The sequence below is a fragment of the Fusarium falciforme genome, chromosome 3, assembly GCF_026873545.1.
Source record: "Fusarium falciforme chromosome 3, complete sequence".
NCBI lineage: Eukaryota > Fungi > Ascomycota > Sordariomycetes > Hypocreales > Nectriaceae > Fusarium > Fusarium falciforme.
In genome coordinates this window covers 4,049,596-4,076,861 of record NC_070546.1, presented here as the reverse complement: position 1 = coordinate 4,076,861, position 27,266 = coordinate 4,049,596, and the positions used below count along the sequence as shown (strand labels likewise).

At 50.4% G+C, this 27,266-nt stretch overlaps 13 protein-coding genes across 13 annotated transcripts; 4 read left to right on the top strand and 9 right to left on the bottom strand.

Annotated features, from left to right (window-relative positions):
• Positions 1-1,049: 1,049 nt before the first annotated feature.
• Positions 1,050-2,288, top strand: NCS54_00450900 (Hypothetical protein; the record flags this gene model as incomplete). Its single annotated transcript, XM_053150041.1, has 1 exon — positions 1,050-2,288. The coding sequence occupies one exon, from the start codon at positions 1,050-1,052 to the stop codon at positions 2,286-2,288; it is 1,239 nt and encodes a 412-aa protein (XP_053006016.1).
• A 1,507-nt stretch (positions 2,289-3,795) lies between these two features.
• NCS54_00450800 (Amb-all domain-containing protein) lies at positions 3,796-4,903 on the bottom strand (the record flags this gene model as incomplete). The annotated part of the gene is made up of 4 exons (XM_053150040.1): positions 3,796-4,351; positions 4,398-4,432; positions 4,482-4,562; positions 4,607-4,903. The coding sequence occupies 4 exons, from the start codon at positions 4,901-4,903 to the stop codon at positions 3,796-3,798; spliced, it is 969 nt and encodes a 322-aa protein (XP_053006015.1).
• A 27-nt stretch (positions 4,904-4,930) lies between these two features.
• NCS54_00450700 (Amb-all domain-containing protein) lies at positions 4,931-5,129 on the bottom strand (the record flags this gene model as incomplete). Its single annotated transcript, XM_053150039.1, has 2 exons — positions 4,931-4,943; positions 4,990-5,129. 2 exons carry the CDS (start codon positions 5,127-5,129, stop codon positions 4,931-4,933), a joined length of 153 nt encoding a protein of 50 aa, XP_053006014.1.
• Positions 5,130-6,124: 995 nt separating this feature from the next.
• On the top strand, positions 6,125-7,527 carry NCS54_00450600 (Putative pectin lyase C; the record flags this gene model as incomplete). Its single annotated transcript, XM_053150038.1, has 2 exons — positions 6,125-6,676; positions 6,724-7,527. The coding sequence occupies 2 exons, from the start codon at positions 6,125-6,127 to the stop codon at positions 7,525-7,527; spliced, it is 1,356 nt and encodes a 451-aa protein (XP_053006013.1).
• Positions 7,528-7,739: 212 nt separating this feature from the next.
• On the bottom strand, positions 7,740-9,650 carry NCS54_00450500 (Hypothetical protein; the record flags this gene model as incomplete). Its single annotated transcript, XM_053150037.1, has 10 exons — positions 7,740-7,845; positions 7,893-8,065; positions 8,118-8,226; positions 8,275-8,517; positions 8,565-8,940; positions 8,988-9,139; positions 9,188-9,338; positions 9,384-9,401; positions 9,454-9,503; positions 9,550-9,650. The coding sequence occupies 10 exons, from the start codon at positions 9,648-9,650 to the stop codon at positions 7,740-7,742; spliced, it is 1,479 nt and encodes a 492-aa protein (XP_053006012.1).
• A 680-nt stretch (positions 9,651-10,330) lies between these two features.
• NCS54_00450400 (Hypothetical protein) lies at positions 10,331-11,713 on the top strand (the record flags this gene model as incomplete). The annotated part of the gene is made up of 6 exons (XM_053150036.1): positions 10,331-10,385; positions 10,435-10,536; positions 10,587-10,755; positions 10,808-10,931; positions 10,979-11,406; positions 11,473-11,713. The coding sequence occupies 6 exons, from the start codon at positions 10,331-10,333 to the stop codon at positions 11,711-11,713; spliced, it is 1,119 nt and encodes a 372-aa protein (XP_053006011.1).
• An 83-nt stretch (positions 11,714-11,796) lies between these two features.
• NCS54_00450300 (Hypothetical protein) lies at positions 11,797-12,496 on the bottom strand (the record flags this gene model as incomplete). Its single annotated transcript, XM_053150035.1, has 3 exons — positions 11,797-11,833; positions 11,885-12,262; positions 12,306-12,496. 3 exons carry the CDS (start codon positions 12,494-12,496, stop codon positions 11,797-11,799), a joined length of 606 nt encoding a protein of 201 aa, XP_053006010.1.
• Positions 12,497-14,020: 1,524 nt separating this feature from the next.
• Positions 14,021-15,229, bottom strand: NCS54_00450200 (NmrA domain-containing protein; the record flags this gene model as incomplete). Its single annotated transcript, XM_053150034.1, has 4 exons — positions 14,021-14,293; positions 14,389-14,721; positions 14,783-15,067; positions 15,137-15,229. 4 exons carry the CDS (start codon positions 15,227-15,229, stop codon positions 14,021-14,023), a joined length of 984 nt encoding a protein of 327 aa, XP_053006009.1.
• Positions 15,230-17,142: 1,913 nt separating this feature from the next.
• Positions 17,143-18,795, bottom strand: NCS54_00450100 (High-affinity glucose transporter HXT2; the record flags this gene model as incomplete). The annotated part of the gene is made up of 3 exons (XM_053150033.1): positions 17,143-18,292; positions 18,352-18,601; positions 18,654-18,795. The coding sequence occupies 3 exons, from the start codon at positions 18,793-18,795 to the stop codon at positions 17,143-17,145; spliced, it is 1,542 nt and encodes a 513-aa protein (XP_053006008.1).
• Positions 18,796-19,960: 1,165 nt separating this feature from the next.
• NCS54_00450000 (MFS domain-containing protein) lies at positions 19,961-21,682 on the bottom strand (the record flags this gene model as incomplete). Its single annotated transcript, XM_053150032.1, has 2 exons — positions 19,961-20,764; positions 20,825-21,682. The coding sequence occupies 2 exons, from the start codon at positions 21,680-21,682 to the stop codon at positions 19,961-19,963; spliced, it is 1,662 nt and encodes a 553-aa protein (XP_053006007.1).
• A 763-nt stretch (positions 21,683-22,445) lies between these two features.
• Positions 22,446-22,951, bottom strand: NCS54_00449900 (Endoribonuclease L-PSP/chorismate mutase-like protein; the record flags this gene model as incomplete). The annotated part of the gene is made up of 2 exons (XM_053150031.1): positions 22,446-22,768; positions 22,840-22,951. The coding sequence occupies 2 exons, from the start codon at positions 22,949-22,951 to the stop codon at positions 22,446-22,448; spliced, it is 435 nt and encodes a 144-aa protein (XP_053006006.1).
• Positions 22,952-23,643: 692 nt separating this feature from the next.
• Positions 23,644-24,880, top strand: NCS54_00449800 (Hypothetical protein; the record flags this gene model as incomplete). The annotated part of the gene is made up of 4 exons (XM_053150030.1): positions 23,644-23,953; positions 24,015-24,409; positions 24,459-24,668; positions 24,719-24,880. 4 exons carry the CDS (start codon positions 23,644-23,646, stop codon positions 24,878-24,880), a joined length of 1,077 nt encoding a protein of 358 aa, XP_053006005.1.
• Positions 24,881-25,795: 915 nt separating this feature from the next.
• Positions 25,796-27,144, bottom strand: NCS54_00449700 (Hypothetical protein; the record flags this gene model as incomplete). Its single annotated transcript, XM_053150029.1, has 3 exons — positions 25,796-25,871; positions 26,118-26,854; positions 26,911-27,144. The coding sequence occupies 3 exons, from the start codon at positions 27,142-27,144 to the stop codon at positions 25,796-25,798; spliced, it is 1,047 nt and encodes a 348-aa protein (XP_053006004.1).
• Positions 27,145-27,266: the final 122 nt, after the last annotated feature.

The following is a 27,266-nucleotide window of genomic DNA, read 5'->3' as shown; positions in this document are numbered from 1 at the left end:
CCAACTCACAAGTAATGCAACTCTGAAGGCTCATTTCAGGAGTCTGACCTGCAGAGAGGCATCTGAAACCTACAAAGAGAGGGAAAAGTTGGTCTCCGGAATGGAAAGGGAGAATGGTCCATCTGAAGGTTATGTCGGCTACGATGTCTCTCAGGCCAAGAGCACCGAGTTGTCGTTTTCAGCCTATCTTACCATCGACAGACCTTCCTCTGGAATTCTGTTCAATGTTTACCTTGAGCTTCAATAGAGATGTCCTGGATGTTGTGAGATTGGTTCGAACCTTGTTGGTCTTTCGTTGACGGACGGCATCGTGCTCCTTGTGATCTGGCTCGTTGATCCAGCAGCTGTTCCAAGATTATCGGAAACTGTACTATTTTTTCTGATATTAGGGACCTCAGGTGTTCACACCAAGAGAATAACTGAGTGAATAGACAGTGGTAGTGCTGATGAAGGCAGAGTGTTGATGAGAGGTGACAGCCGTCGCCCTCTCCAACCCCTTAAGCAACAGGAAAAGAGTTTGCGACTTGAGACTAGTGCAGTCATGGCATAATTAACCCTCTTTTCGGTGTTTCTTCTCAGCTGTTGTGGACCGTCCAGCAGATAGAAAGGAGTCTCGTGACATGGTCGAGGCCAACGAGACTACGAGCTGAATGCCCAATGCGGAACAGCGTCAAGAAGAGCGATTATATGGCATCCAAATATCATGTCCCTTGAGTTTAAGCGAAGTCTAATGCGCCGAATCCCAGAATTCCGATCCGGTCTTGGAGTGGAAGCGTGGTGCCGAGAATGGGACCCTCTCACCCAAGGACCAAGGGCATCGCACAACACCAACCTTGGAAGAAACATCAGCTTCATTGCTTCGATACGTGGTTCAGAAAAAGTTTAATCTTCATTCCTCGCTTGGATTGAAGTGTTGATGGGAGCAGAGAGCACCAGCGGACCAGAGGGACATAAATACTCCCTACGAGGCACCTTACATCCAGAGCATCCTCACCGACACAACTCCCCACGCACCCACATCCACTCGTTCATCGTACACTCGTTTAAATATGCTCCTCTCTCTCGTTCTCGTCTTCCCTGCCGCTGCCCTGGCGTCTTGGCTCCCCATTAGACCAAGACAAGCGTCAACTCCCGATGATTGCACGCTCACAAGCACCCTTTCCCCTGTGACCCGGACCAGTATTTACCCTGCGTCGACTATTGCCGACTCGGGACAGGGTCAATCCACTGGCGGGGGGTCCCTTATTTACACCACTGCCTTGCCAACACTCGGTCCGAGCGGCCCCGGTCTACACACTTACACCATCACTGCGCCCTGCCCTTCGGCAGAGTGCCAGCCACCCGCCGCCACTGAATGCCCTCCCGGGTTCACTACAGCTGTCGTTGTCTGCCATGTTTGCGGAGAGAGCCCGATAACTACAGTTTTGACCCTCCCTGAGATGGCCACGGCATCGCCCAACAGGGATGACTCCACGAATGGTTCCGGGCATGGCTCCGCTAGTGGGGTAAACGGTTACCCGGCATGCAGAGACGACTCTTGCGTCCTTGGCTCAGCTCCTACTGTCTCTGGGTTTGTCAAGACTACTCGGCCGACATCGTTGGATCATGCCAAACCAACCGGTCCCCTGTCTGTCCCTGAGGTTCCTGGATCCAACGAAGCCGGAGCTTCCCCTCCGTCGCCGCAGAGCCCCTCTTCGCCCGATGCTCTTCATCCCCAGGATCACCCTCAGGATGATCGCCAGGGTGCTCCCGAAGCTGCAGACATCCCTAAACACCAGCCAACCCCTGGATCTCCCAAGTCTCCTAGTGCGCCACCATCAGCGGGCTCCGGATCGTTCCCGGGATCCCCTGAAACTGTCGAAAAGCCAGCCACAGTTGAAAACCCGGATGCTGGATCCCCAGACAGCCCTCAGAAACCAGAGGCTCATGCTCCCAAGGTCCCAGGATCGTCGGACTCCGAGTCTTCGGCCTCGTCCTCGTCACCCTCAACGCTCCCTGAGTCCTCAGCCACTGGTCAACGCCCCGAAAACCCTAAGCTGCCGGAGTCCCCCAACTCGCCTACTTCTCCTACCGTACCCAACGCCCAGCAGCCGGCGACGGACTCCCAGGATGGTACCGTTGGAGGAGGAGCGGCACTAGAAGTGGTGTCTTCTCCTAAAGCCACACCAGCCGCCCCGACAACTGTTCTTGTTACAGGGTCTGCCCCTGGAAGCAGGGCGACCAAGACTGCTATCCTCGGGGCCCTCGCGATTGCTTTCCTCTTCTGGCTCCCTCTTTATACCCACTAAGTGGATATGGGGAGGTCTCGACCGTGGATGCCGAGCGGAATAGCATCTCGGCCGTTAGTCACAGAAGCCCCATATGTCTTTCTTGGTGTAGCCTCTCGGAGCATAAATTCAATACAATGTGAGCCTTTATTGGCCCATGCTCCGGTAGTCCAATTAGCTGTAGCATCTTAATAGACCCTTTATAGCTGAAAACGCACTGGGAATTGACTCAGATGACGAGCCGTTAGATGATGTATCAACAACGGCGGTTCTCGCTTCAGCTCCCTCCACTTTTTAAGCATTTTTTTTTTTTTCTTGAACATTGGGAATTCCGCCATTGGCCGTGTGTGTCGCCAGCTGAACAGGGGTCCAGGCCCGAGGGCGCGGTATTAAACATCCGTCGAATCATATCCTTTGGTCACTTTCGCTTAAAGCCAAAAGCAAAGAAAGCAAGCCGTGACTAAGGATTACTCTAGTATTGAGTGTCTCGGTACTCCGTAGACGAGGTCATAATACCGGCGCCAGGAACAAAACTTCCAAGACCTCCGTCACTGCCGATGAAAGGAAACGCGATCGAGACCTAGGCTGCCAAGACCGAAAAGGAAGAGCCTGAAGTAGCCGAGATTTGGGGTTCTAAGCCTGAGAAGGAGGAGTCCAACGCATTGACATCCAAGCGTAGTATTACCCTACATAGGTAGACAAGGGCATTGTGAGCGGCAGCGTGTCGAGTACTTCTTCACCGTAAAATTTGCGGTTGCAATCAAATTCCGGGATCTTGTCTGGCTTGGGGGCCCGTCTGTTATGGCCATTTGAGTGCTCTTTGCAGGAATAAAACACCCCCGCCGAGAGCTGGAAGATGTGTCAGAACCTTTTGCTTGCGGATTTTAGACAGTCAATTTTAAGCAGTTTCTAGCAATTAATAAGCAAGAATAAAATAAAATAAAATAAAATAAGGTTTAAGGATTAATTAGTAGTAATAACAACTCAAGAAAAGAGCTGTAAGTCTTTCACTTCCTCTCATGATCGCTCACGAAGCGAATGAGGGTGAAGCTACCCTGTAGTTTAGAATGACTCAACCCGTCTTTCCTCCAACATAGTACCGGGCCTTAGCTTGCCGAAAATCTGCAGGAAGTCGAATATGCTAACCTGATCCTCGGAGCTGAATGGCGCCGCTGCGAGGATACAATGCTAACAGCCTGATGCTATATCAGTTTCACTGTTAAGTGCATTGAGAAACTCGCCCCTAGCCACCCCCTCCATTGGGCTTCCTACCCACAGGTTACTTATTTGGTCACTAACATCTGTGGGAGCTTCACATCATGACAGCCCCAACAAGGCTCACTTATTGTCATGCCGCACAGGCCGAGCGCATTCGTTCAATGCAGGACAGTTCCTTTTGACCATGACTGGTTGATTTACGAGGTGGTTCAAGCCAGGCCACACGTATCTTGAGTTATGTACAGCTAAATAATATTTCCAGAATCAAAATCTCCCGTCTATGGCGTTCTTTGACCCGCAAAACGCCTACTTAAATCCTTCCGATACCGTAGTTGCCATTCACGTGGCCCTTGACGTCTCCGTACCGAATAGGGGTGACCAGGTTAGACTTGTACTTGCCCAGCTCAGACAGAACAACGATATCCTTGCGGCTAGGCACAGCACCCGAGGAAGTGTAGGCGTTCATCTCACAGTTACGTCCAAGAGACGAAGCACAAGTAGTGCGCGAGCCGCTATCAGGAACGTTGAAGATCTTACCCACCTTGCTCGCATCGGTGATGGGTGTCTTGGAGTTCTCGAAGCGGTTGCCTTCCAAGAGCACGCGGCCGCTGGAGGAAATGTCAAAATTGTGGCCGGTGTTGTAGTTGAAGTAGTTGTTGACGGCCTGCACGGTCTGAGTGCCCTCGGAGGAACCGATCTTGGGGGCGCGGCCGGAGAGGTCGTGAAGGTAGTTCTTGTCGAGCGTGATCTTGTCGCCCTTGCCACCGATGATGATGGTCCAGTAGTGATCGTTGTTGCACGAGTGGGAGAACTCGGTGCGGCCGTCGAATTTGGTGTTGGAGATGGTGACGCGGGAAGCCTCGTAGCTGGAGGTGTGAGTGGTGGATTGTTATTGCGGAGAGGGTTACCTACTGAGAAACAAACATCTGTCGACCGGTGCGGCTGATCTGTAGAGAGTCAGTATTGTGCAGCCCCTGGCTATCATAGGATCATTACCTTGCAGTGGTCAATCCAGACACCGTCATTGCCAGACAGGCTGATACCATCGCCACCCCAGACATACTGAGGGTTGAGGTTCTGCAAAAGTCAGCAATGCCCCTTAGTTTTCCAAGAAAACCTACATCAATGTGAATGTTCTGAATAATAACGTTCTTGGCACCAGCGTTGAAGCGAAGACCCTTGCCAAACAGGACACCCTTGTTGCCAACACCAACAAGACTCTTGTTGCTGCCAACCGGCATACCGAGGTGGCTAGCCTTGTCGTATTTGACCTGAATAGGCTTCTCGTTGCTGTCGCAGCCACTGGACTTGATGGTGTCCTGGCCTCCGTTGGCAGCAGTACATCCACTCGTCAGACGACAGCCCGTCTCGGTGACGCTTCCTTCAGAGCCAAGGAAGTTGAAGGTCTTGTCGATCATGATGACACGCGGAGTGTTGTCTGCCAGTCATGACTTGAGTCTGCCGTAGTTAGTAAGTGATGTTATTCGCAGTCTGGAGAACATACTGGGCAATGTCCTTGGGCTTCTGAGGAGTAGCATTTCCACCGCCAGTGACGCCCTTGGCAAAGCCATAAGGAGTTCCAACGACCTGGCATAGGGAGGAGGATATGCCTCCAAGGAAAACGAGAAAGGGAGCGAAATGCATGATAAACATGGATGTGGTTGTGATACCAAGCTGAAATTGACTGCCGACTTGATTAGAAACCGAAGCAAGACGGCTACTTGGCTTCGGTTTTATAGTCAAACATCTTCACCTCTCATACAGCCAAGACTTTCCATACGTATGATTTTCTACAAATATTCCGTCGCGGATTAGAATTCTCCGGGTCAGGTAGGGTGTGACGGCTGGGATGTCAGTCTCTGATTCTCTCAAGGTGTGATGGCCAGGATGTCGATAACGATTCGATAACGATAAGCGCGCTAAGCCATCCGATAAGAATATCGGTGCCCGGAGGATACCAAGCACGTGTGGCACCTTATGAACGCTACCGAGGGACGGGTGGCCCCTGAAGCGAGTGTGGGTATTTGTCCAATGCCTCGGTATGATTCTAAACCACAACCAGACAAGCAACACAACGCTGCACAGATCAGAGTAGTCAAACCAAGTAATGTCATGCATCTGATGAACCATGTTTTAAGTGAGCTAAGGAATCAGCCTTATTCTAAAGCTTAAAAACTGGACGAACCTCTAATGAAGGCATACAACACACCCTGTAAAGAGCTCGTATTCCGTTCCCCATTTCTCGCTGTCCTAACCCTGACAGCGCGTAGAATTTCCCAAATTCAAGGGTCTGGGATGAAACGAGCCCTACCGAACAAGGCTTAGCATCACCCAAAAAAAAAAAATCTAGAATGCCGTGGTTCCGAACCAAGGCCCCTGAAACACATCGGTTGAGCACACAGCCTCAGGTAAAGAAAGCATCGACAACTTCCACCAATCACGTCTCTCGTGCTGAACCATTACTTAAATTGTCCATCCCCGTCGAGCTTGGCAAGTTTTTTTTTAATATTCATCTGGTTATTATTCATTCTTTTTTGAGTTTCATCTTGTATATTCTACAATTGTTTCTTGCCCGTCATTCGCTCGTTTTTTTTTAAACCTATCAACAACACCTACTTTCGTTTAAACCAACACTTATCATGAAGTCTGTCTCCACTCTCCTAGTTGCTCTAGCTGGTCTGGCGCAGCTAGGCGCCTCTCAGAGCGTCGTCGGCAAGGCTGAAGGTTTCGCCAAGGGCGTGACGGGCGGTGGCAAGGCGACTCCCGATCACCCGCAGACCATCCAGGAGTTGACCAAGCTGCTCACCGACAAGCAGCCTCGCGTCATTGTGCTCTCCAAGGAGTTTGATTACACCACCTCTGAGGGCACCGAGTCTGGAAATGTCTGCGCCAGCTGGGGCACCGGTGACAAGTTCCAGAAGATTATCCAGAACGACTGTGGTGGAAAGCCTGCTTCGCGAGAGACGTGGTACAAGGCTGCTAGGACTCCTATTGATGTTGCCTCCGACAAGACCATTCTTGGTGTTGGTGACAAGGCCGGCATCAAGGGCAAGGGTTTGAGAATGCGTGGTGGTGTTAAGAACATCATCATCCAGAACATCCACGTTACCGATCTCAACCCCAAGTACGTCTGGGGTGGTGATGCTATCTCGTTCGATGGCGCCGATCAAGTCTGGGTTGATCACGTCACGGTAACCCATCCGTTTCCCTCACTTCAAACACCTTCTAACAGTGATAGACTGCACGCCCCGGTCGCCAGCACTACGTCTTCGGCTTCAACCCCAGCAAGCGTATCACGCTCTCCAACAACTTCATCGACGGCCAGTCCCCCTACTCCACTGGAGGCGACGGCTACCACTACTGGACCTTTGAGATGGTTGGCAAGGACGACCAGATCACCATGCAGAACAACTATATCAAGCGCACCGCTGGCCGCAGCCCTGCCCTCAGCGGCAAGACTCTTCTCCACGCCGTCAACAACGTCTGGGAGGACAACAACGGCCACGCCATCGAGGGAGGTGAAGCCACCGCCCGCGGTATCTTTGAGGGCAACGTCTTCATCAACGTAAAGAAGATGGTTTCTGACTACAAGGGCCGTCTCTTCACTGCCCCCAGCTCCAACACGGAGTGCCAGCTTGCCCTTGGCCGAGCCTGCCAGACCAACCTCCTTCAGAACTCTCAAGGTGGCTTTGACTACAAGGACACCTCCTTCTTCTCCGAGTACTCCAGCCTGAACATTGCACCCGCTGTTTCCGCTAGCAAGGCCAAGTCCTCTGTGCCCCAGAATGCCGGCGCCGGCAAGATCGACACTGCCGGAAGCTCCGCCGCTGCTGTCGATAACAAGTCCACTGCTGCAGCCTCCAAGGCTCAAGAGCCCAAGCCGGCCGCGACTCAGGCTTCCAAGCCCGCCACGGAGCAGCCCAAGACCGCTGGCACTGTTGCTCTGTATGGTCAGTGTGGCGGACAGGGATACACTGGCGCTACTACTTGCGCCCAGGGCAAGTGTGTCAAGTCCAACGACTGGTACTCCCAGTGCCTGTAAGAGCTAGCATATCTAGCTGTACCCTGATGCTAGGGTGTGTGGTTTTCTTCCATTCTGTAGTTAATATTCTAAACAAATTTAATCCCAATGTCCTGGGCACGGCCATCTTCAGAGAGATAGCCTCAGCACCAAAGGACATGTCTAGAATCCACCACATGGCGTGTATGCTTCCTATCCTTGCACATTTTGACATCCCGATTGTTTGCCCTCTCCTATTTAGAGTCTGATCTTCGTTGGACAGTGATAGACTCTCCATCAACTAGACTATCTTCGGTTGCACTCTCGTCATCAGCAGGAGTTTCCGCTCTCTTCTTACTACTAGTCACAAGTTAGATATTGACACCACCTTGACATCAATCTCTCACCTTTTCTTGTACAGCACAATTGCCGTGATGAACCCTGACCACAGCAAGAAGAAGAAAACCAGCGTAACGGGCCAACCCTTGCGCCATCTGGGCGCTCCATTGGGCCCAGCTGTGGGAAACAGCAGGAGAGGAACCCAAATGTAGAAAGAATAGCCGAATGTCATCATCGATCCCTTCAATATGTTAGCTAGTTACAGTGATAAAAGGGGGCGAATCTATGCCTACCATGATAAGGGCTCGCTCCTCGGAGTCATCCTTGACAATGGTGTTGACCGTTGAATACAAAATCGGACTTGCACAGCCCGAGACACCAAACAGGTACCACGCAAAGAATCTAGCACTTTGGTCAGCTTTGCCCTCATTAATAGTGTCATTGACTTACTTTAGCCCTTTGGGAATGTTCCACACAATCATGCAGATTGTTGCAAACATACAAGAACCCTCAACGATGGTGTAGATGATCCACGACGGATAAATAGACGCCAAGGTTGTGCCAAGCCACGAAGCGACCATGGTGATGGCAGAGGTGACAGTTGGCAGCGTATTTATCTTTCCAACCGAATACCCTTCATCTTTGAGCCAGAGATTCATATACGAAGAAGGATAAGAGGAGATGATCATGCAACTAGAATCGTCAGTCGGCATCATCCCAGTTGGACATCTGAAACTCACATATAGCAGAATACAAAAACCCAAATATGCCATCTCTTAATAGTGCGCTTAAACACATCTTTTCCAATCTTTCCAGGACGTCGGATACGGTACCTTTCCAGACGCTGCTTGGCCAATGAAATATCATTTTCAGTCAGGAAGAAGGGTCTCGGGGAGTCAGGTACCCCAGGGAAAATGATGAAGCCGAGAAACGCCACGGGAATAGTAAAGATGCCATCGATGATAAAGAGCCATTTCCATCCAGGCATACCACCAACACCAGATAGGTTGGTATAAGCAGCGGCTTGAAGGTAGCCGCTCACCATTGATCCGAGGGGGTTGCAGATGAACCATGTTCCGGCGCGCTTGAAGAGTTCAGGGCCACTATACCAGGAGCCTATCCACACTTAGCACTCAGTAGAAGACGGGATGGTGATGGCTTACCCAGTATGAAATGCGTGCCTGCAAATACAGGAGCCTCGAGCATACCGACGAGGAAACGTGCAGCATAAAGTTGGTGCACATTGGTAACTCGGCTCTGAGCGAAGGTGACAATTCCCCAGAGAACCTCTAGAGTCGGGAGAAGCCATCTTGCTCTGCCCAAGAGTTAGTATCAGAACGAGTGCCAAGAGAACCATTCTTACAAAGCCGGTCGAGACATCAACAGCATGCCTGGAACTTGAAAAACGACATAAGCCGTATAGTAGCAGACGTTGAAGTAGTTGAGCTCGTTTCCGTAGAGGCCAAAGTCCTCCTTGAGTCCACTGACGTATGCATTGCTAATGTTGGTTTGGTCTGCTTGTGTCAGGTTTGATACTTAATAAGTGAAGTAATACCGACCTAGAAATTTGACAAAGACTTGGCATTCGTTAGTTTTGGAAACCCTGAGTATAATAGCTGAGTGGCTTACAGCATAGACATGCAAAGACCAAAATTGAAACATCAAGCTTAAAGAGTAATCTAGAACCAGTCAGCCATGTCCAGGGCAGTATTTGGCTATGCATACTTTCGCTCCTCCGAGGAATATTCGGAAGGATACCAGTTAAATATTTCCTTCAAGAGTCCAAGCAATGATAGCCTCTTCTTTTTGATGTCGGTGGTTGTCATCGTGAACCAAGTGACTGCCCAACAGGCGTTTAACTCTTCACTCGAGTGAACATAGGTCGTTCGAATAACCCTTTGTAGATAAGAGCAGGTGGCAGACCCGAGAATAATAAGCAGTTCTTACATGACTCTCGCGAGCCGAGGCTCCAGAACTAATGAAACGCACTAGGATATCTATCAGAGGTCCGACATCGCAAATACTGAAAGCGGCCAAGACTTGGATGGCGCCTCATCCTCCTCATAAGACGTCATGTCGTCAAACTGTCACGATAGGACTATAAAACGTCTTTAATGGAAATAAACGAGGGATCTACAGGGAAGTTACCCCAAACTACATCCTATATCCCACTCGGTCCTGCAGTAGTTGTCGGTTCCCGCATGATGTGCTGGTCGCATGCATTACGTGCTTAGATCTACTACAGAACCACCATCAATCGGTATCATTTAACGCGAACATGATATCAAAACACTTAATTTCATTGGTCAAAGACGGAATTAATTGCCGTTGTTTGTCGGGCCAGGGCCGATAACTCCGGGGATCGGGATAGTGCTTCCGCACAACGCGGGAGTGGGTATATATGGCGTGCTCGGCCGGGGTTTCTTTATTATCTGCTTGATCGCCTTTATGTTGTTATCTGATCCCTGTGTTAACCCCGCAAGTGGTAACTACTACGCAGTTCAAAATGCCAGGAAGATTGATTGACCGATATGAGCAAGTCCCAGTGACCAAGGAGAACTGCAAGTCTCCCACAACCAACGTCCTGAAACATCACTAATGGGCGACTAGTGGATTGGGCAGAGTTGGCCACTCTTGACTTGAGCCTCTTTGACCAACCTGGCGGCAAGCAAGAGCTCGTCAAGCAACTCGACCACGCCGTCCGCAACATTGGTGGGTAATCACAACACGAGCTTCCAATGCAACGCCTAATTATTGTCCAGGCTTCTTCTACGTCAAAAATTTCAACATCAGCCAAGAAGAAGTCAACCGTCAATTCGCTCTGGGCCGAGAATTCTATGCTCTACCTCTGGAGGAGAAGCTCAAGTATCACAACGAGAGTGATCTGGTCAAGGGAGAGTACAACGGATACAGACCGGCTGGGAACCGAATGTGAGCAGAACTGCTTTTGTTCCTTTTCTTTCGCTAATTATGAATTATACAGTATCGGAAATGGCGTCAAGGATAATATTCAGGTGTACAACATTCCCAAGTTTGACGGCTTCCATGAGCGCCACCAGCCACCTGTTCTCGGTGCCAACATCAAGGAGATTGAAGCCTTCAGTCGTGCAAGTCAAACCACACGCATGACTATTCTTGCCTCTAACATTTCTAGAAATGCCACGATGAAGTCGTAGTCAAACTCCTCCGCCTCTTCGCAATCCTCCTCGAACTCCCCGACGAAGACCAACTCGTCCGCGCCCACCAATACGACGTCAAAGGCGAAGATCACCTCCGCTACATGCACTATGCCGCCCGAGGCCAAGAGGAGAACCAGAAGCTTGGCGCTCTGTACGTCCCTGGACACACAGACCTTGGCACGTTGACGCTGCTCTTCCGTCAGCCTGTTGCCGCCCTGCAGATTCTCAACTCAGAGGGCCAGTGGAAATGGGTCAAGCCGCAGGATGGGACTATTACTATTAATACTTGTGATGCTTTGACGGCTTTGACGGGTGGGCTTATCAAGTCGAGTATTCATCGGGTGCATGCGCCTCCAGCGGATCAGGCACACATTGACCGATTGGGTGTGTTGTACTTTGCCAGGTGAGTCATGCCGTGTTTTTCCGTCTTCAGCAGACTTCTATTTTGCACGATACTGACTAATCATAGACCCAACAACAATGTCGTTCTGGACCCCATTGACAACAGCCCCCTTCTCAACCGACTTGGTTTGACATCCAATGTGTTTACGGAACTAGGCCAGCATCTGACAACAGAGCAATGGGTCAAGGTCCGCCAAACGCAGCAGCAGCGTCCAACCAGCGGTGCCAAGATCACCGATGGAAAGTATGAGCACAGCAAGAAGGATTTGGAGATTCTCCCTGGGCTGCATGCCAAGATTCACAACTAGAACTCAATACCTTGAATGACCTCATTCCATCAAGCCAAGTCATTATCCCTGCTGAAAGTTCTTCGTAGTCCATGCATACCGTTTTAGTAGCCGGGAGACCTGCCAGTCTCACCTGGGGAACTAAATTCTGTTAGATAGGTTCTCGATCACATAATCGGAAGCGATACTCACGCCATGTGATGGGTAAATCTTGTCCCGTCCCACCACTGATATTCAACTCCCGGAGCCGCAACATAGGCTGGTCTCGCAACCCACTGCGGGAACGGAGGAGAAGGCGGGTTAGGCTCATGGCCCGTGTAGTAGACGCTAGCAGCAGGTGTTTGTTCTGCGACTGGAGAATCATAGTACGAGGCTTGGGTAGAAGGCGTACGATCCTCCCACTTGACGTGAGAAAACTCCATGTCGCTGTACCAGTACGGAGGCAGCTCAGTGTAGGCAAAGCCAGTGCAGTACACGTGCCCAGTGATTCCGCTGCACTCGATGGTGATATGAGGGTCGTCGTTAAATCTCTGACCAAACTCATCTATCGTCGTGACGTGAACGCTCGAGCTGTGCGTGTCAGAGGAAGCCGCCTGAGAAAGGTCTGTCTTACCGAATATGCACAGTAGAAAAAGCACGCTCAAGAGCCGCTTGAACAGAAATGTCTTCGAGTGCTCGCTTTAGCACAGGATTCGCGCCCCCTTCGAGATTCTGTCTCATGTAGCTGTTGTAGGTGACTCGGACTGGGCCTGCCCAGCCATCAAACTCTTCATCGCCAAGATAGTAAGTTCGTGTAGCAGGCATGGTCGCGTATAGTCAGGCATTTCCCCCTCTAGTTGAGACGGGACACGTACTCCTACTTATGTACTTGTATTTCCGTCTATGCAGGTGAGATTTGCACTTCTGCCTATCCGCGTGGGCGCTGCTGAGTGGCTGAGCATCACCGCCTTCACCAATCAAGGCGAACAATAATTCTCTTGCACACTCCCATTTGCCCGGTTGGCTGCACTTTATTCCATCTTCTCCTGGGCATCTACCTACCAAAATCATGGGTATCTTGGGCGGCGGTCACCAACTGAAGGCTGAATGTGCTGACTGGTATTAGCTCTACCAGGCCCGAAACTGCGACCGCCAAGTTACGCCGCTTAAATGCTGAGAGCAGGATGGCTCAACAAGGAGACCACTACAACCATCTTCCCAATGTCACCGTCGATCGGCATCTTCTTGGGCGGCGCGTCTGTCGCGTTGTGGGTACTCACTCATATCGGACACGCACAACCCAGCAATTCCTGGCTCATGGCGGCCTGTTGATTTCTAGCCGCGCCTTTATGACGATGCTTCTGACCTTGGAGCTCCGTTCGCGGCAGTGGTAGTAGGCAAGGATTATTATCTGCCAAGCCAAGCTCGCACTGATAGATCCAATCCCAGTGTCTTTTGCTCTGGTTTCTGATAAGGCTATTATTTCTTAATGTGACTAGAATTCCCACACTGAAGGCGAGTATCCACCAACACAAAAGAAAAGAGGTTCTTGGCCAGGGGGAGCTTCCGCACACCTATGCCTGACATCAGGTAGGTGCTGCTCATCCTTGTCGGGGACACCCAGGAGAGCACCAGTTAATTGCGCAATAGGAGGAGCAAGGTCGAAATCCGACTTCTCTACAGCCAGCTTGCACGCCCGAGTGAGCGAACGATTCTGGCCATCATTGGCAGAGAAGTGCTTCAGGTAGTGATCTGGATCACGCGGCGTCTGGCGCTTAGGTTTGGAGTTTGGCTCTGGGGCGTCCCCCAACTGAGACTTCTTGGGCGGCATCTACTGACGTTTAGCCATATGGCCTTGATTCTAAAATGCTTCATGGGACTGGCCTTGGAGGGTGGATTGCTGTTCGCATGGTGAGGGTGGTGACCCACCATGTCGAGGCCAGTGTTGCCGACGAAGAAGTCCATCGATCATTCCCAGTCTTTCTCTGGACTTGCAGCCTGCTGGAGTATTGGGCTGCTGGGCGCAGAGGGGCATGATTACTTGAAGGAGTTCGCGATTTTCTATAGCATCTGTACTGGCTTGCTTCCTGGCTTGGGTTGTTTAGTGGGAGAATGCACCGAGAAGTTTTTGTCGCTATTTTGTGTATGATGTTATGTTATGTTTTAACCAGTCCCATTCATGAGTTGGCCTTTCCATCACTGTAGTCTTCTTGCTAGATGTAGAACAGCAATCATGAACTCATTCTTCCACACTAAATCAGCAGTTGATAACACAGAATGATCCGGCCTCACGCACAGACACACAAGTCACTCTATTTGTAAGTGGATATGGTATCTCCTAACTTCTCTTTACTCCCCCCCTTGGTAAACCACTTTGGCCGTCCCCTCAAGTGCTGCCTTGACGTAATCCTCAAACCTGGTAAATTCAAAATCCGGGTACAATTCCTTGCCGTCAAGGTACCCCAAGTATTTGGCATATTCGGGTGTGTTGTCTCCACGGATGGCCCAAGAAAGTAGAAGCTGGTTGGTAGAGAGATGGCTGAAAGCGTCCAGGCTCGCCGGATTAGCTTCAAGATCAGATCGAGCTTCGTGGATGCGAGATGTAATCTCTTCCTCGGTGATCTAGGAGCTGGCGTGTTAGCCTTGAAACAATTTTCTTTCCTGTCATTTCTGACTAGGAAGAGCGGGCAATCACGAGGAGGAATGGGGAGACAAACGTATTTACGCTCCAGCTTTTCGCCACTCAGCCTCTCCACTAGATCATAAACCTGATTTCTGGTAAGGACTTCATTGTAGACATGAACCCTCTTGTTCAACGTGCGTGGATCTGCGATGACCCGGGCAACGTATCTGCCGACGTCCCTGATATCGGCAAGTGCACTCGGAACATTCCCATCCACGCCGAGCCGCGGCTCTGAACTGTACACGGGTAGAGCGTAGTCCAGGCGACCAGATGGGAGTCGAGGCAAGGTAAGCTGGTACCACCAGCCGGCATCGATATACGTGTACGGGAGACGAAGCTTCTGAATGTAGTTGAGAATGTCTTCCTTCTGTAAGCCGTGTTAGCAAACAGAGTACCACTGAGAATTCCCGTTTATAATTCATACTTACCTTCTCGCGAAAATCAACAACTCCCCTTGGAGGAATGACGACCATGAAAGCAGACTGAACAAACCGCTTGACACCCGCACGTTTCGCAGCATCGGCAAGAGGGATCTCATCCGCGAGACTACCAAAAAATATCGCCGAGATCAACACATCGATACCAGAAAGAAGGCTAACGAGTGTATCTTGAGGACCCTTCAGGTCGGCCGGGACCACCTTGACTCCACGCTTCTTGAGCTCCGTATCAGCTGGCTTCTCAAGAGACTCAGGCCGAGCTAGGGCAGTCGCTTCCTGTGCGACTTGTATTTAGCAAGCCGTCCGATCTTGTGTAAATATGAGTTATTAGGGGTATTTGCGCACAAATTTGGTTGCCGGCGACCCAAGTAGCCCGTCCACGATTGAAGCTCCCGTTTCTCCAGTGGCGCCGACGATGGCGACTTTGACGGATGTCATGATGATGGTGAGACTGTAGTTCGCGTGACTTGTGTGTTCACTCGGATAAATGAAAGGAATGGTTTTTGAGACAAGCGTTGCTGCTCAGTAGAACGAGAGGTGTTGATAACATGGCAATATAGGATGCGGATGTAGCGGGTGCCCACATGATGGATGCAATTACTAATGGGCGAGGAATATATATTCCGCGTCCACCTGATTAAAATGGAGGCAGATTAATAATTCCACTCACAACATTAAGTTAAGAGTAATCTCTATAACAAAGTCTAAGTAAAGCAAGTAAACATACTAATGCAAATTCCTAATAGTGCAAGGACCAAGTTAGATTTGGCCGAGGAACTTGGATGGGTGCCCAAGTCCGATGACCTCGCCCCGAAGCTTGCCATTGAAGCAGATATCATATTGACCGCCGGCTTGTAACGGAAGCCACTACGCAGAGAAGCTGAACTGAAATTAAAGGCTACGGGGTCTGTACTCCCCTCTTGCTGGCTTGATTCCAGACTCTTACAAGCAATGGACTCGTGCATGGCATCTAACAGTTTCAACCACACCGGCCGCCTTGCCATTGTTCTAGGCACCATAAGCTTATGAAACATTGTCTTAGAATGGCGTTGAGATAATTAGACCCAGTAGCACCAATGACATCACGCACTTGACACTGAATCATAATGATCTAGATATCGTACAGAGGTAGGGCTCAAAAAATGTTTCCCAAGTCATTAGCCACACCATTTGGTCCCTGTCAGCGATTTACGGGTATAAACTGCGCCTGATGGATTAGTAGGCTGCCAGCAGTCTAGATTTTGTCATGATTGACCTTAATCCTCAATCCCAATACGAAAGATTCACTTTCGTATTTAAAGTGCTTACCGTGCTTTCGTACACCAAGAAGATCAGGGCAGTTGGTCACCATGCCATTGGTTGTCTCACCATACGTCCAGACGGTATGTCTCACCCTCAAGGGGTGCGCCGTAGTTACGACTCTCATCGGCCTGGATCCTCTAGGTGAAGAGCGAGAAATAAAGAAACGCACATGTAGAGTGTGAATCTTGCCACATGTTTCTTCATGGTTTACATGAATCATGTAGCGTTAGGCCTAGCAACAGTCTTCATAATCGCCTGGAGACAACCTGGCCCCCATGACTAACAAATCGGCCCTATTGAAGGATTCTCTTCCTCACCGATCCCCAAGTCCACCACCGCATAATTCCCCCTTGTGCATACCATCAGTGCTTTCAAATCTACTTCAGATCGACCCACTGGATGTAGCTTATAAATCAAGTTTTACGTGATGCGTATTCCCTACCAAGACGCTTTAGGGGTTTGCGTCGTCCGAGGATGATCTATATAAACAGACCTAACTAGAGATTTCAATAGTCTTTCTACACAGAAGTTCATACATAGCAGTTATACCACAATTATGGTTTCCCATAAAAGCAGATGACGTGCCATTAGATCTCATCGCCGCCGGACGTGGATTCTTGAAGAACCCTGGCCTTGTATGGGCTTGGGCGGACGATCTCGGCGTGCCGATCAAGCAAGCAAAGCAAATCGGATGGGGTTTCAGGGGCAGAGTCTCGAAGGAAAAGCAATGAACGTTGGATTTGAACTGCTTCGGTCTTGACTAAATCAGTAACATTGAAAGCCATCACAATGTTCCCCTGAATTGCACCAAGGTACCTCACATTCGGTAGCGGTATCCAATAAAATGATTTTGATAGTTGAACTACAAGCTTGGTCGGATGAGGAGGCAATTTGTTTTTGGTCAATAGTCTTTGCGGTCCCAGGAAGGACGCACGTGCTTCTTCTCCTTGCCACAGGACAAGTCTTCAACTTTGGATGCATATATCAGCCATGTATTATCATGTTTCATCAACCAGACCTGCTACAATCTGCGAAAGCATGGATATTGTTCAAACAAACTCTCTGGCAGGGGTTTTGGCCTCAAACAGGCGGTTCAGGTCGTCAAAAGACTTGCCCTTGGTCTCGGGAACCACAAAGTAAGCAAGCAACGACAGGAACGTGCTGGGAACCAAGAAGCAGAGTGCCGCCTTCGGGCCAAGGTTGAGTTCTTCGGCGTTCAGCAGATAGGGAATGCCAACAGAAGACGCCAGGCTGAGCAACGAGTTGACTCCAGCGGCAATGGACGTTGTCTTGGCGCGTAGGCGCAGAGAAGACATCTCTCCTGTAATTGTCCATCCCACAGCTCCAAGAGATAAGAAGTAGAGGACGTTCCAAATGATAGAGAATGCTGCCAGACTGTTGCCATTTGCGGTAGTTCCCACACCCACGAAACCCAAGATGGCGATGACTGCCAGGCATGGAAGCATCCCCAAAGCACCACCCAGGAACTGCGTTCGTCGCCCGACCTTTTCGATCAAGGCAAATGCGACAAGAACTGCAATCATACCGAGAAAAAATGAGACGACGGTAATGACGAAAGGACTGTTGAGGCCAGAGAGGGTCAGAAAATAGGCAAGGTAGCCGCCGCAAAGTTGATAGCCGGCGACTTGCTGCATGACGAGCGGTAAGCATGCTAACAGCGTACGACGTAGATCGCTGCCGCGAAAGCAGTCCAAGTAGGAAGCCGAAGACTGAGAGGCTTCTTTCTCATGTGCCATGGTCTGCGTTATGGACTCGATATCCATATCCACGTCGTAGTCGGGCTCACCCTTCCGAAGCTTCAAGAGAGCATCTTTAGCTTTGTCGATCTTGCCATTTCTAATAAGATAGTATGGCGATTCCGGCACAAGGCTAACGAAGGAGACTAAGCAGACAAGTCCCATCCCGTACTGCGAAACAACCGCGGCCTTCCAGGACCATGCGTTGTCGATCCTGCTAGTTCCCTCCAAGACACAGCTTGCGAGGAAGGAACCCAGCATGATCCAGAACTGGAACAGAGCAAGCATAAAGCCTCGGAGTTGCTGAGGAACAAGTTCGGAAACATAGGTTGGCGTACAGGCCCACATGGAGCCCATGGCCCATCCCATGAACAACTTGGCAACAACCCAGACCTTCCAGTTAGGTGATACCAGTTCGATAGTGGTGCCGATAGTGGTAAAACTGTTGCGGATTAGTTGGTGTACTTGTCCATGAGTGTAGCTGACTGGTGGAGTACTCACGCGATGAACATATAGAAGAGAATCTGGCGGCCAAACTTGTCATTTCCCAGGCCTGCTGCAAAGGCCCCGAGAAAGGCTGCCCCGAACTGGACGATGGTCCAGACAAGCTGCTGGCTCGCAGGCAGCGTCCAGGTCTCGGCATTGGAATCGTAAACCCCAAAGGACTTGACGTATTGCTTGTTGGCGATGATGGAACCAATGAGGGTAAGGTCGAATCCGACGAGGACGGCAGCGGACGAACAAGCGGTGGCTGTGAGGCATGTCAACACCGGCACAAACAAAGAGCGCGTGAACAAACCCACCTGCAAAAACAGACTGGCGGCACTTCTTCAAGTACGCGAACTGTGCCGCCCAAGACGACTGCTGGCCGGTGCTAACGACTTGAAAGGATCCCGGCTTGGGGTCCTCAATGGCTTCCATTTCAATGACGTTCTCCTTGTCCATGGTGACTAGTGCTGCAAATATAGGTAGGAAAGTGTGGTAACTCAAGGATGGATTGATTATTTCGTCGATGCTGTGATGGGAAGCCTGCGGGATATATAAGGTGTTCTGGAAAGTTGATGATGGCTGATGGACGTGGCGTTACTTGTTCTGTCCAGATTCCTACAACAGTTCTGACCGCATTATCGCTCCGCGTTTCCTTGTGATCTGCGCGGAGTGGAATCTGGGGGAGGAGATTATGTTGTGCACGGGGGATGGCAGTCGATGGAGGAATTTATATTCCGGTCGAAGCTAATCTCTTCCAAGCCCTTGGTCCAGCCCGTTTTGAAGGTGGCGGCATCTTAGCAAACTAGCCCATGCACCTATTCTCCTCGGCTTGTTGGGACTAGGCTACTTGCTGTTGCGAAAGAAGCATAACTGCCGATGCAGTTCACGACAATAACGACTAGAATATTAGCCAGAGTGATAGCAATGAAGTAGCATAGCAGCCCACAGCCCAAAGCTCAGTCAAGATTAGACCAGAGCCTAGTTGTAAGAGCATATGAACAGATTGGAGTAGCTGTCACACACGAGACTCAGGTACCTGGGCGCTACTCTGGTAGTGTGGTTCACTTTCTGGGGAAATTCCCACATCCCAGGGAGCGCACGAGACTCCCTCCACTTGCTATCAAGCCCCCTGGTTCCCCAGAGACGGAATCCACACATCTACTTGAACTGGTTCTATATCAGATAGACCGGAATGCAGATTCCACCCCTTGCTTACATGGATGAACAAGCGTTATTTTGGCTATTAGAGCGGATCATGGTTATCTTTACAACTTGATTGTCGGGCCTTGGCATGATCCAAGTTGAGCATGCTCATACAGCTGAGCCATCTATCTACACATTGTTGCCGCCAAGTGTGCTCCGTCTTATCAATAGTCTCCTGTACCAGCACCCGACTGTTATTTATTGGGTTATTCTCACTCTTGTTCCCACGTTTCCCCCAAAGCCACATGAGTAGTCAGCCTCGACGCATCGGCAAGGGCCAACATCGAATTTCATTTTGCTCTATTTCTTTCTAAACGTGGCAGTGAAGCCTCCGTAGACTGAACTGACGGAAGCTTCTTTTGCCTTGATGCATTCTCATCAGTCAAGGCCGTGGGACCAGTCGCGTTACGTTACTACCCTAGCTGGCAAACCTACTGCGACGTCTAAGCTTGTCACCCCAGTAATATAAAACAAATATGCCCGAAACGCACAAAACACACAATGCTCCAAGAAGCGACATCGCTTTGGAGATGCCTATCGCATCGTAGAGAGGATGGCTCCAGAGCACTCCTGCAAAAGCCACCATTTGCTTGACGAAGCCGTTACCGCAGAACAGCGACGCCGAATACTGCGGATAGGCCAAACCAATGTAAACAAAGATGGTCTGCAGAAGGACGGCAAAGCCACCGACCGTAAAGCAAACGCCGATCGTTGGTACAATCCAGTGAATGGAATCACGAGACGTCCATCCGAACAGGAATATCCCGATGGGAACCAGAACCGATCCAACGAGGGCCGGTGCCAACCGCTGCTCCGGCGTCAGTGGACTTCCTCTTCGGGCCAAAGTATTTACAACGAAATGAATGTAGGCAAAGTAAGGGAGCGCGGCGACAGTGACTGCAACGATGTTGCAGAGTAGAACAAGGCCGATCTGACCCTGGCTCATGCCGTATATGTTCCCGTACACGAGTGGAAAAAACTCGAAGAAGGAGTAGAATATTGCGTAGATAAGGCCCGAGTAGATGCTGGTGAAGAGGATTGACGGGTCGAGCAGATTGATCTTCCAGGGAATGACGAGGGTTCCGTAGAAGCGGTCCAGGACAGTCATAGGAGCAGTTGTAATCTCGGATCTGGCCACGTAATAGTTCTTTCCGGTGATTTTACGAATTCGTTTAGCCCGATAGTAGAGGATGGTGTTGGGCGACGTCTCGGGGAGGAAAAGCTATAGCTTTGTTAGTTTCACAGATACTCTACTTGTAAGTGGCAGCGGGGATATATTTACCTGCAGAATCAAGGCGGGACTGGTAGTGATGAGAATCTCCCAAAGACTCCATCGCCATCCAAGCTTTGGCACGGTAAAGCCTGCCATGACGTTTCCGATCGAAGGTCCGGCAAAGGAGAATATCGCCCATGTATACAGAGAATACGGCCTCTTGTAGGCATCGACAATATCGCTCAGGGAAGCTCCACCCGTAGACAATACTGGCGAACCGAAGAATCCCTGCAGAAAGCGCAGTACCAGAAGCGATCCGATGCTATTCGCAAGGGCAGTCGGTACCGAGAGAATGACAAAGGTCAAGAGCGGTACAAGGTACGGCAGGTTGCGTCCAACAGCTGGCATTTCTGATAACGGGGACCAGATCAGAGGCCCCACACCATATCCGACAATGAAGAGACCGAGACCTTGGCTTGCGACAATAACAGACACACCAAAGACCTCTTGTACTAGCGGCTGCGATGGCGTGTAGATTGCCGAGGCCATGTAGACAACGCACGCGGTAAATTTGACGATAAGATAGACGACGGATTTTTTACGGCCGGTCCAGTTGACGGGGTTCGCTGGGTCCTTTTCGTCGTACCAGTCAACGATGATGAGAGGATGTGACGTCGAACAGCCCGGCTCTCTCACGGAAGCCCCATGGTCGTTACTGGATTCACAAGACTTCTCGCCCGCATTCTGGGAAGTCTCTTCTTGTTCCACGTCTGTGCTCGCATCCACCGAATGGTGTTCCCATTTCTCGACGGCAGCTTGGATGCGACCGATGGCACCGTCTTCCTCCTCAGGGTATCGTAGACGCGAAGCACCCAAAGCCCAGCGCAGAGAGACCCAGATAGGCGTGTCACGAAACGCAGTAGCCATTGGGGTGTTGATCTCAGGATTTCGACAGTGTAGGTTCGCACGACTGGCAATGGTCGAGGGGACGTTTCGATTCGAAGTTCGTAGAAAGGTGGGGGGCACAATCGAGGCGCCAGGAAGAATCGCTCAGTAGATAGATGATGGTGCATACGACAAAGTGGTGCACCGTTGGTTTAAAGCCGTCATCAGCTTGTCCCGAGCCCGAACCAAGACGCAAAGCCAAGAAGGGTTTGAAAGCAGACCTGCAATGAGACCCGGATTTGCTTAGAAATGATGAGCCGGTTTTTCATTAATAATGGGAAAGCTAATAGAGAGAAATTTGTAAGGAGAAGAATGAAAAGCCTTTCTTTTGGAATATTTCTAGGCTCCAGGCGGAATGTACATTCCGAAGTTTGACTCCATATACTCTAAGGAGAAGAAGAAGAAGAGAAGGGGGGAAAAAAGCCGAAACACCCTTTGTTACGTGGGGTATTATGGCCGATGCGGAAAGCTCGTGCAAAGAAACTATGGTGTCTTACAGCATTGTATTTTAATGTCGTTACTGTGTTATGATGTGCGTTTGACATGGTTGCTGATACTCTGTCGCGTTGAGAAGTGTCATGATCTTCAATAGCCTAATGCAAAGGAACTTGACGGTGCAGTGGGGTGGTCTCACTCAGCATATACTCCATTGCCACCACAAACATGATTGTGCAAGTAAATGAGACGGCCAATGGCGAATTACTGCCTCAGCTACAAGCTTGCTCCTCCTTCCACCCAATGACTGCTAAGCCCTGGCGTTCTTTGCACCATCCGGATCATGTGCCACGACTTCAATTTCCACTCGCATATCGTCTTCCCCCAGCCTAGAAACTCCTATGCAGGTCCAGATAGGCTGATGATCCGGCATCCACCTCTTAAAGTTTCTAGACATTGCCGCAACAGCTTCGTCATTAATCGGTACATGATAAGAGTTCACTCGAAAGACTTGGGACCATCCTTTTCCACCAGCATGCTTCAGGTTGTGCTCCACGTTCTTGAATGCTTGGTCGATCTGCTCTTTGATCTCGGTAGGAATCCGGTCAGCTTTCCCCTCAGGATCCCATCCTCCTGGTAAAGCTTAGCCCCAGGCCTATGGCGAAGTGTTGCGAAGAGGGCTCATTGGAGGACAACCAACTTACCCTGCCCAGAGCACTGGATAGTGTCTCCAACTCTAACAGCCTGGCTGTATGAATATCGTTCTCTGTTGCTGGTGCCCACTCCAGGATAGCTGTAATACTGGAGATCGGCCATGGTGGTTTGTTGTCAAGGTATTCAGCTGCAAAGTTTGTATGTGGACGAGTTGGGTGAAAAATGCAAAGCAGATCTCATGCAGGTACCTAGTTGAACTTCGAACTTTTATACCAGAGGTATCGACATTCGGAAGACAAATTCCGCGACTTACAAAGCTTGCTGAGTAAAACTCGAGTTTATTGGATTCCTGTTTATGCTCCATCTTGCCATTTACTCGGCCGCTCTTTCTAGGAATCTTTCGACGGTTCTGTATCCGTCCGATCTTCACGCCGTATCGTCACCTGATCCGGTGTGGGTCTTCCGGAATGTGGATTCCGCAAAAGCGGGTCCACTCCCCGCACGTAAAGCATCATCATCCGGAGACTCGACCGGGAGTCCAGCTTCGTTCTGGCGTGCATCTTACAACACTCCTTGTCTCAAGATGGCTGATCCGGCTCCTACTACCCAAAGAGGGAGCTCGACAGCCGCTGCGCCATCCAGCACGCGGCGGAATCCATTAACCGCTCCCGGCAAGGTGGGGGTACGGAGCAAGTATGCTCCCAAGGCCTGTCAGGAGTGTCGCCGGCGCCGTGCAAAGGTGGGCTGGACTTGTCTGTAAGATGCTAATCTAACCGAATTCTAGTGTGACGGTGCAAAGCCAGCATGCTCCCGATGCATTGGTCGCCAGTTAACATGTGTCTACACCACCGAAGATGACGGTCCGGGGAACCGCCCCCAAGTCATACGTGCGACTCTTGCAGGCTCGCATTAGCCTCCTGGAAAAGATCCTGTATTTACATTCTATCGATGTCGACGCTTCTGCGGCCCAGTTGATGCAGCAGCATACTGTGCCGGCTACAACCACGTCTTTAGCTGCTGGCGGCTCAACTGCCGCCTTTGACCAACTCTGTGATGCCTTCGAGGGCACTCTTTCTCTTGATGAGTCGCAAAACTTTGATCAGGATGGACAGGCACGCTACTTTGGCCCGGCCAGCGGCCGACTTGATTTCAAGACGTGCAATGGTTAGCTTCTTATCTTTTTCCTATCTAAGCGCTTGATGGCACCGCTAATGCTGTTCCACAGAGCCAGGTGACTCTCCGAAAGAGTACTCCTCGCCAACTGCAGACCTCTACGCCCAAGCTCTAGGTGATCAAAATGGAATCGATAAAGAACTTGAAACTCACCTCCTCGAGCAATATTTCACCTGGGAACAGCCATGGTTACAAGTCGTTGACGAGGCTCTTTTTCGCGATAGCAGGGACAACAATGGGCGATATTTTACTCCCTTGCTATTGAACTGCATATTGGCCAGTGGTTCCCGCTTCTCTGACCGAATCGAGGTTCGTTCTGACCCGAACGATCCCAATACGGCTGGACGTCTCTTCCTTGAGACGGCCGAAGTTCTTCTCTATTTCGATCTAAAGCGACCGAGCATCACAACCATTCAGTCACTAGCCGTATTGGGCACCGTTTACCATGTTAGTTGATAATTTTTATGCAGGCAATAATCTTTTCTGACATTCATAGGCCTTTGGACAAGATGCCGCAGGCTGGCTACACTCAGGCATGGCAAACCGACTTGTTTTGGACATGGGACTGAATCTTGACTCAAGCTCGTTGGTTGCTTCAGGCCGCATGACGATAGAGGAGGCAGAGCTTCGGAGGCAAATCTACTGGTCGTTATACTGCGTCGATAAGCTAGCAGCGGGCTACACAGGACGTGTCTGTAGCATGCTCGTGAGACTTGCCAACTCCCGCTCTATCGCAATACTGACAATTATCCACAGGATTTCCAGGGGGCCGTCGGTATGCCAGTGGTACCAGCCCACTCGCAGCAGTACGATCGCCGACATGTATTGTATTCTGTGAGACCGGAACTCCTGGTCTCGCTCCATACAGGCTTCATCAAATTGTGTCACATTTTGGAAAAGATTCTTATAAACCTGTAAGCCACACGTACGATTTGACCGATTCTCGCCTAACAGCTCGCAGGTATGCTCCAAAGAAGCTATCTCTTGGTGACCAGCGAAGGGATTTCTTCGACTCATGCCTGCTTTGGTTGAAGAGCTGGTTATATGGCCTGCCCACAGAACTCAAACCCGTTCAAAGTGGAACACCTAATCAGTTCCCTCAAGCGTACACTCTCTGTATGGTCTATCACACAGCTATTATCCTTCTCGCACGGCCATACATCCAGAGTCAAGGACTTGCAAACTCAGCCGCTGATCCTCTGGTGCAAAAGGCCACCGGAATCTATCTTGAGGCTGCACGAAACATATCGTCTCTAGGCGACCAATATCGCCAAGTCTTTGGTAGCTTTCGGAGAAGCCCGATCACGGCAACTTATGCAAACCTCTCGGCGGCGTTGGCTCTGCTCAATCCTCAAAATCAATGCAGGGGTCGGCTTAATCAGGCCGATGATGCAAACATAAAATCCTGCATCCAAACATTGAAAGAGCTTTCGACTGCTTGGACGCCCCCTGGTAAATTCCACTGCACCATTTTAAAGATGATACAAGACACAGCAGACCAGCAAGGGGAGGCAACCACTTCTGATGCTTTAACAGGTCACCATGATGACGGTTTAAATCCCACTTCTGAAGTAAGTCATTTGATACAGCCTGCCAATGGGATGTGGCCTGACCCATCAATCGACGAAATGAGTTGGCCATCGTGGATGTCGACAATAGGGGGTGACCCAAGTATGGGAGAGTTTTCAGCGACGACAGAGTCACTGCCATTTCAGCCGGGAAGTAATACGTCGTGGGAACAGTTTGATCTGAATTGGTTTGGATCTTCATTGCCGGGTGATTTTCCATCTAGTTGAAATCAAGGCTACAGAACGACGACTACTAAATCCTCCTTCATCGTGATATTCGCACAACAATTTTGCCAACGGCCGTACCATGCTGGAGTCTATCCATGTACTCGGGTACATCGCTGAGACTAATATCAGTTAGCAGGGGCTCGACTCGGCCCGATTTGATGAGCTCCATCACTTCGAGAGCTTCCTGACGCCCACCCATCAGGCTTCCCGAGATTCGTAAGCTCCGCTCAACGAGAGCCGGTAGAGGAATGGCGAGAGTATTTTCGCCGCGCGGAACACTAAACAACTCTTGGTAAGCCGAAATATTTCAACGTGTGGGCCTCTCCTTTGTCCAGAGTTAGGAATCGACATCAACTTACCCTAGGCAAATGACCTGACCTCCATCACAGACATAGTCCTCCAGATGGCGAAAAGCTCCCATCTCACTTGCCGCCACAATGACCGTCTCGGCGCCTCGTAATACTCCAATGCCTCCTCTGAGACTCGTACAAGCTTCAAGCAGCGCTGCCTTGAAGCAGCAGGACCCTGCTTGACCATCGACATCTTGCTCTGGAGCAGGAATGAGCACATGAGCTATCCTCCCCGCTTGCTCAGCTGTCAAAGACTCGATCTTGGACTGCTTGTCGACTCCGATGACTCTTAGGCCCAATGTATGCTTGGCCATTGTGCCCACAAGATGACCGATTCCACCAGCAACGCCAACGACAAGCAAAACATCGCCTGGTTGGGTTTGAGCATCTCGGAGCGCCCTGAAAGCGGCAGACCCAGAGCAGAGCGCGGCACAACACTTGATTTGGGCGTCATTGTCGAGTATCTCCTCAGACAATGGCAAAAGGCATGACACTGGTAACGTGGCAAACATCTGAAATGTACCGCTGATGTCCTTGGTAGTGTTTAGCTGCCGAGGACATGATGTCTGAAGACCGCGGAGGCAATATCCGCATGAGTCGCAAGCTGATGCAAGGAATCGGATCGCGACAAGACGTCCCAAGACAGCAGGATCATGAGATTGGACGACACGGCCAATGCCCTCGTGCCCTGCAATGTGATTATACTGGGAGAACCCAGGTTCTGGCCCGACTGAGAAGTATATATCCTTTAGTTATGTAAATAAGTACATGTGAAAATTCCGCAACTGCTGTTTCAACTCACACTCCGACAAATCCCGGTGCATAGCATTTTGACAACGGCTTCTCCTATCTCTGGATCTCGAACTGGAATACGCTGGAGCCGCAAAGCAAGCGACGGGCCTACCTCAGTCGTGACTATGGCGTCCTGTGTGGAAGGAATATCAATGCCGTGTAATTGATACAACTGGGGCTGGGTCTTTGAGTCGCCATGGTCATTGCAGGTTGCTGAATGATCCAAAAGGCCCCTCGGCATCATGATTCTGCGTGAGGCTCTTGGTTTCGTCGAGGTGCTGATGGTGACGCACGAAATGAAAGCCTTAGCTTTCGAGGCTTATGAGCATTATAGTGATTGGATACGTGGAGAAGGCCATTGCCAAT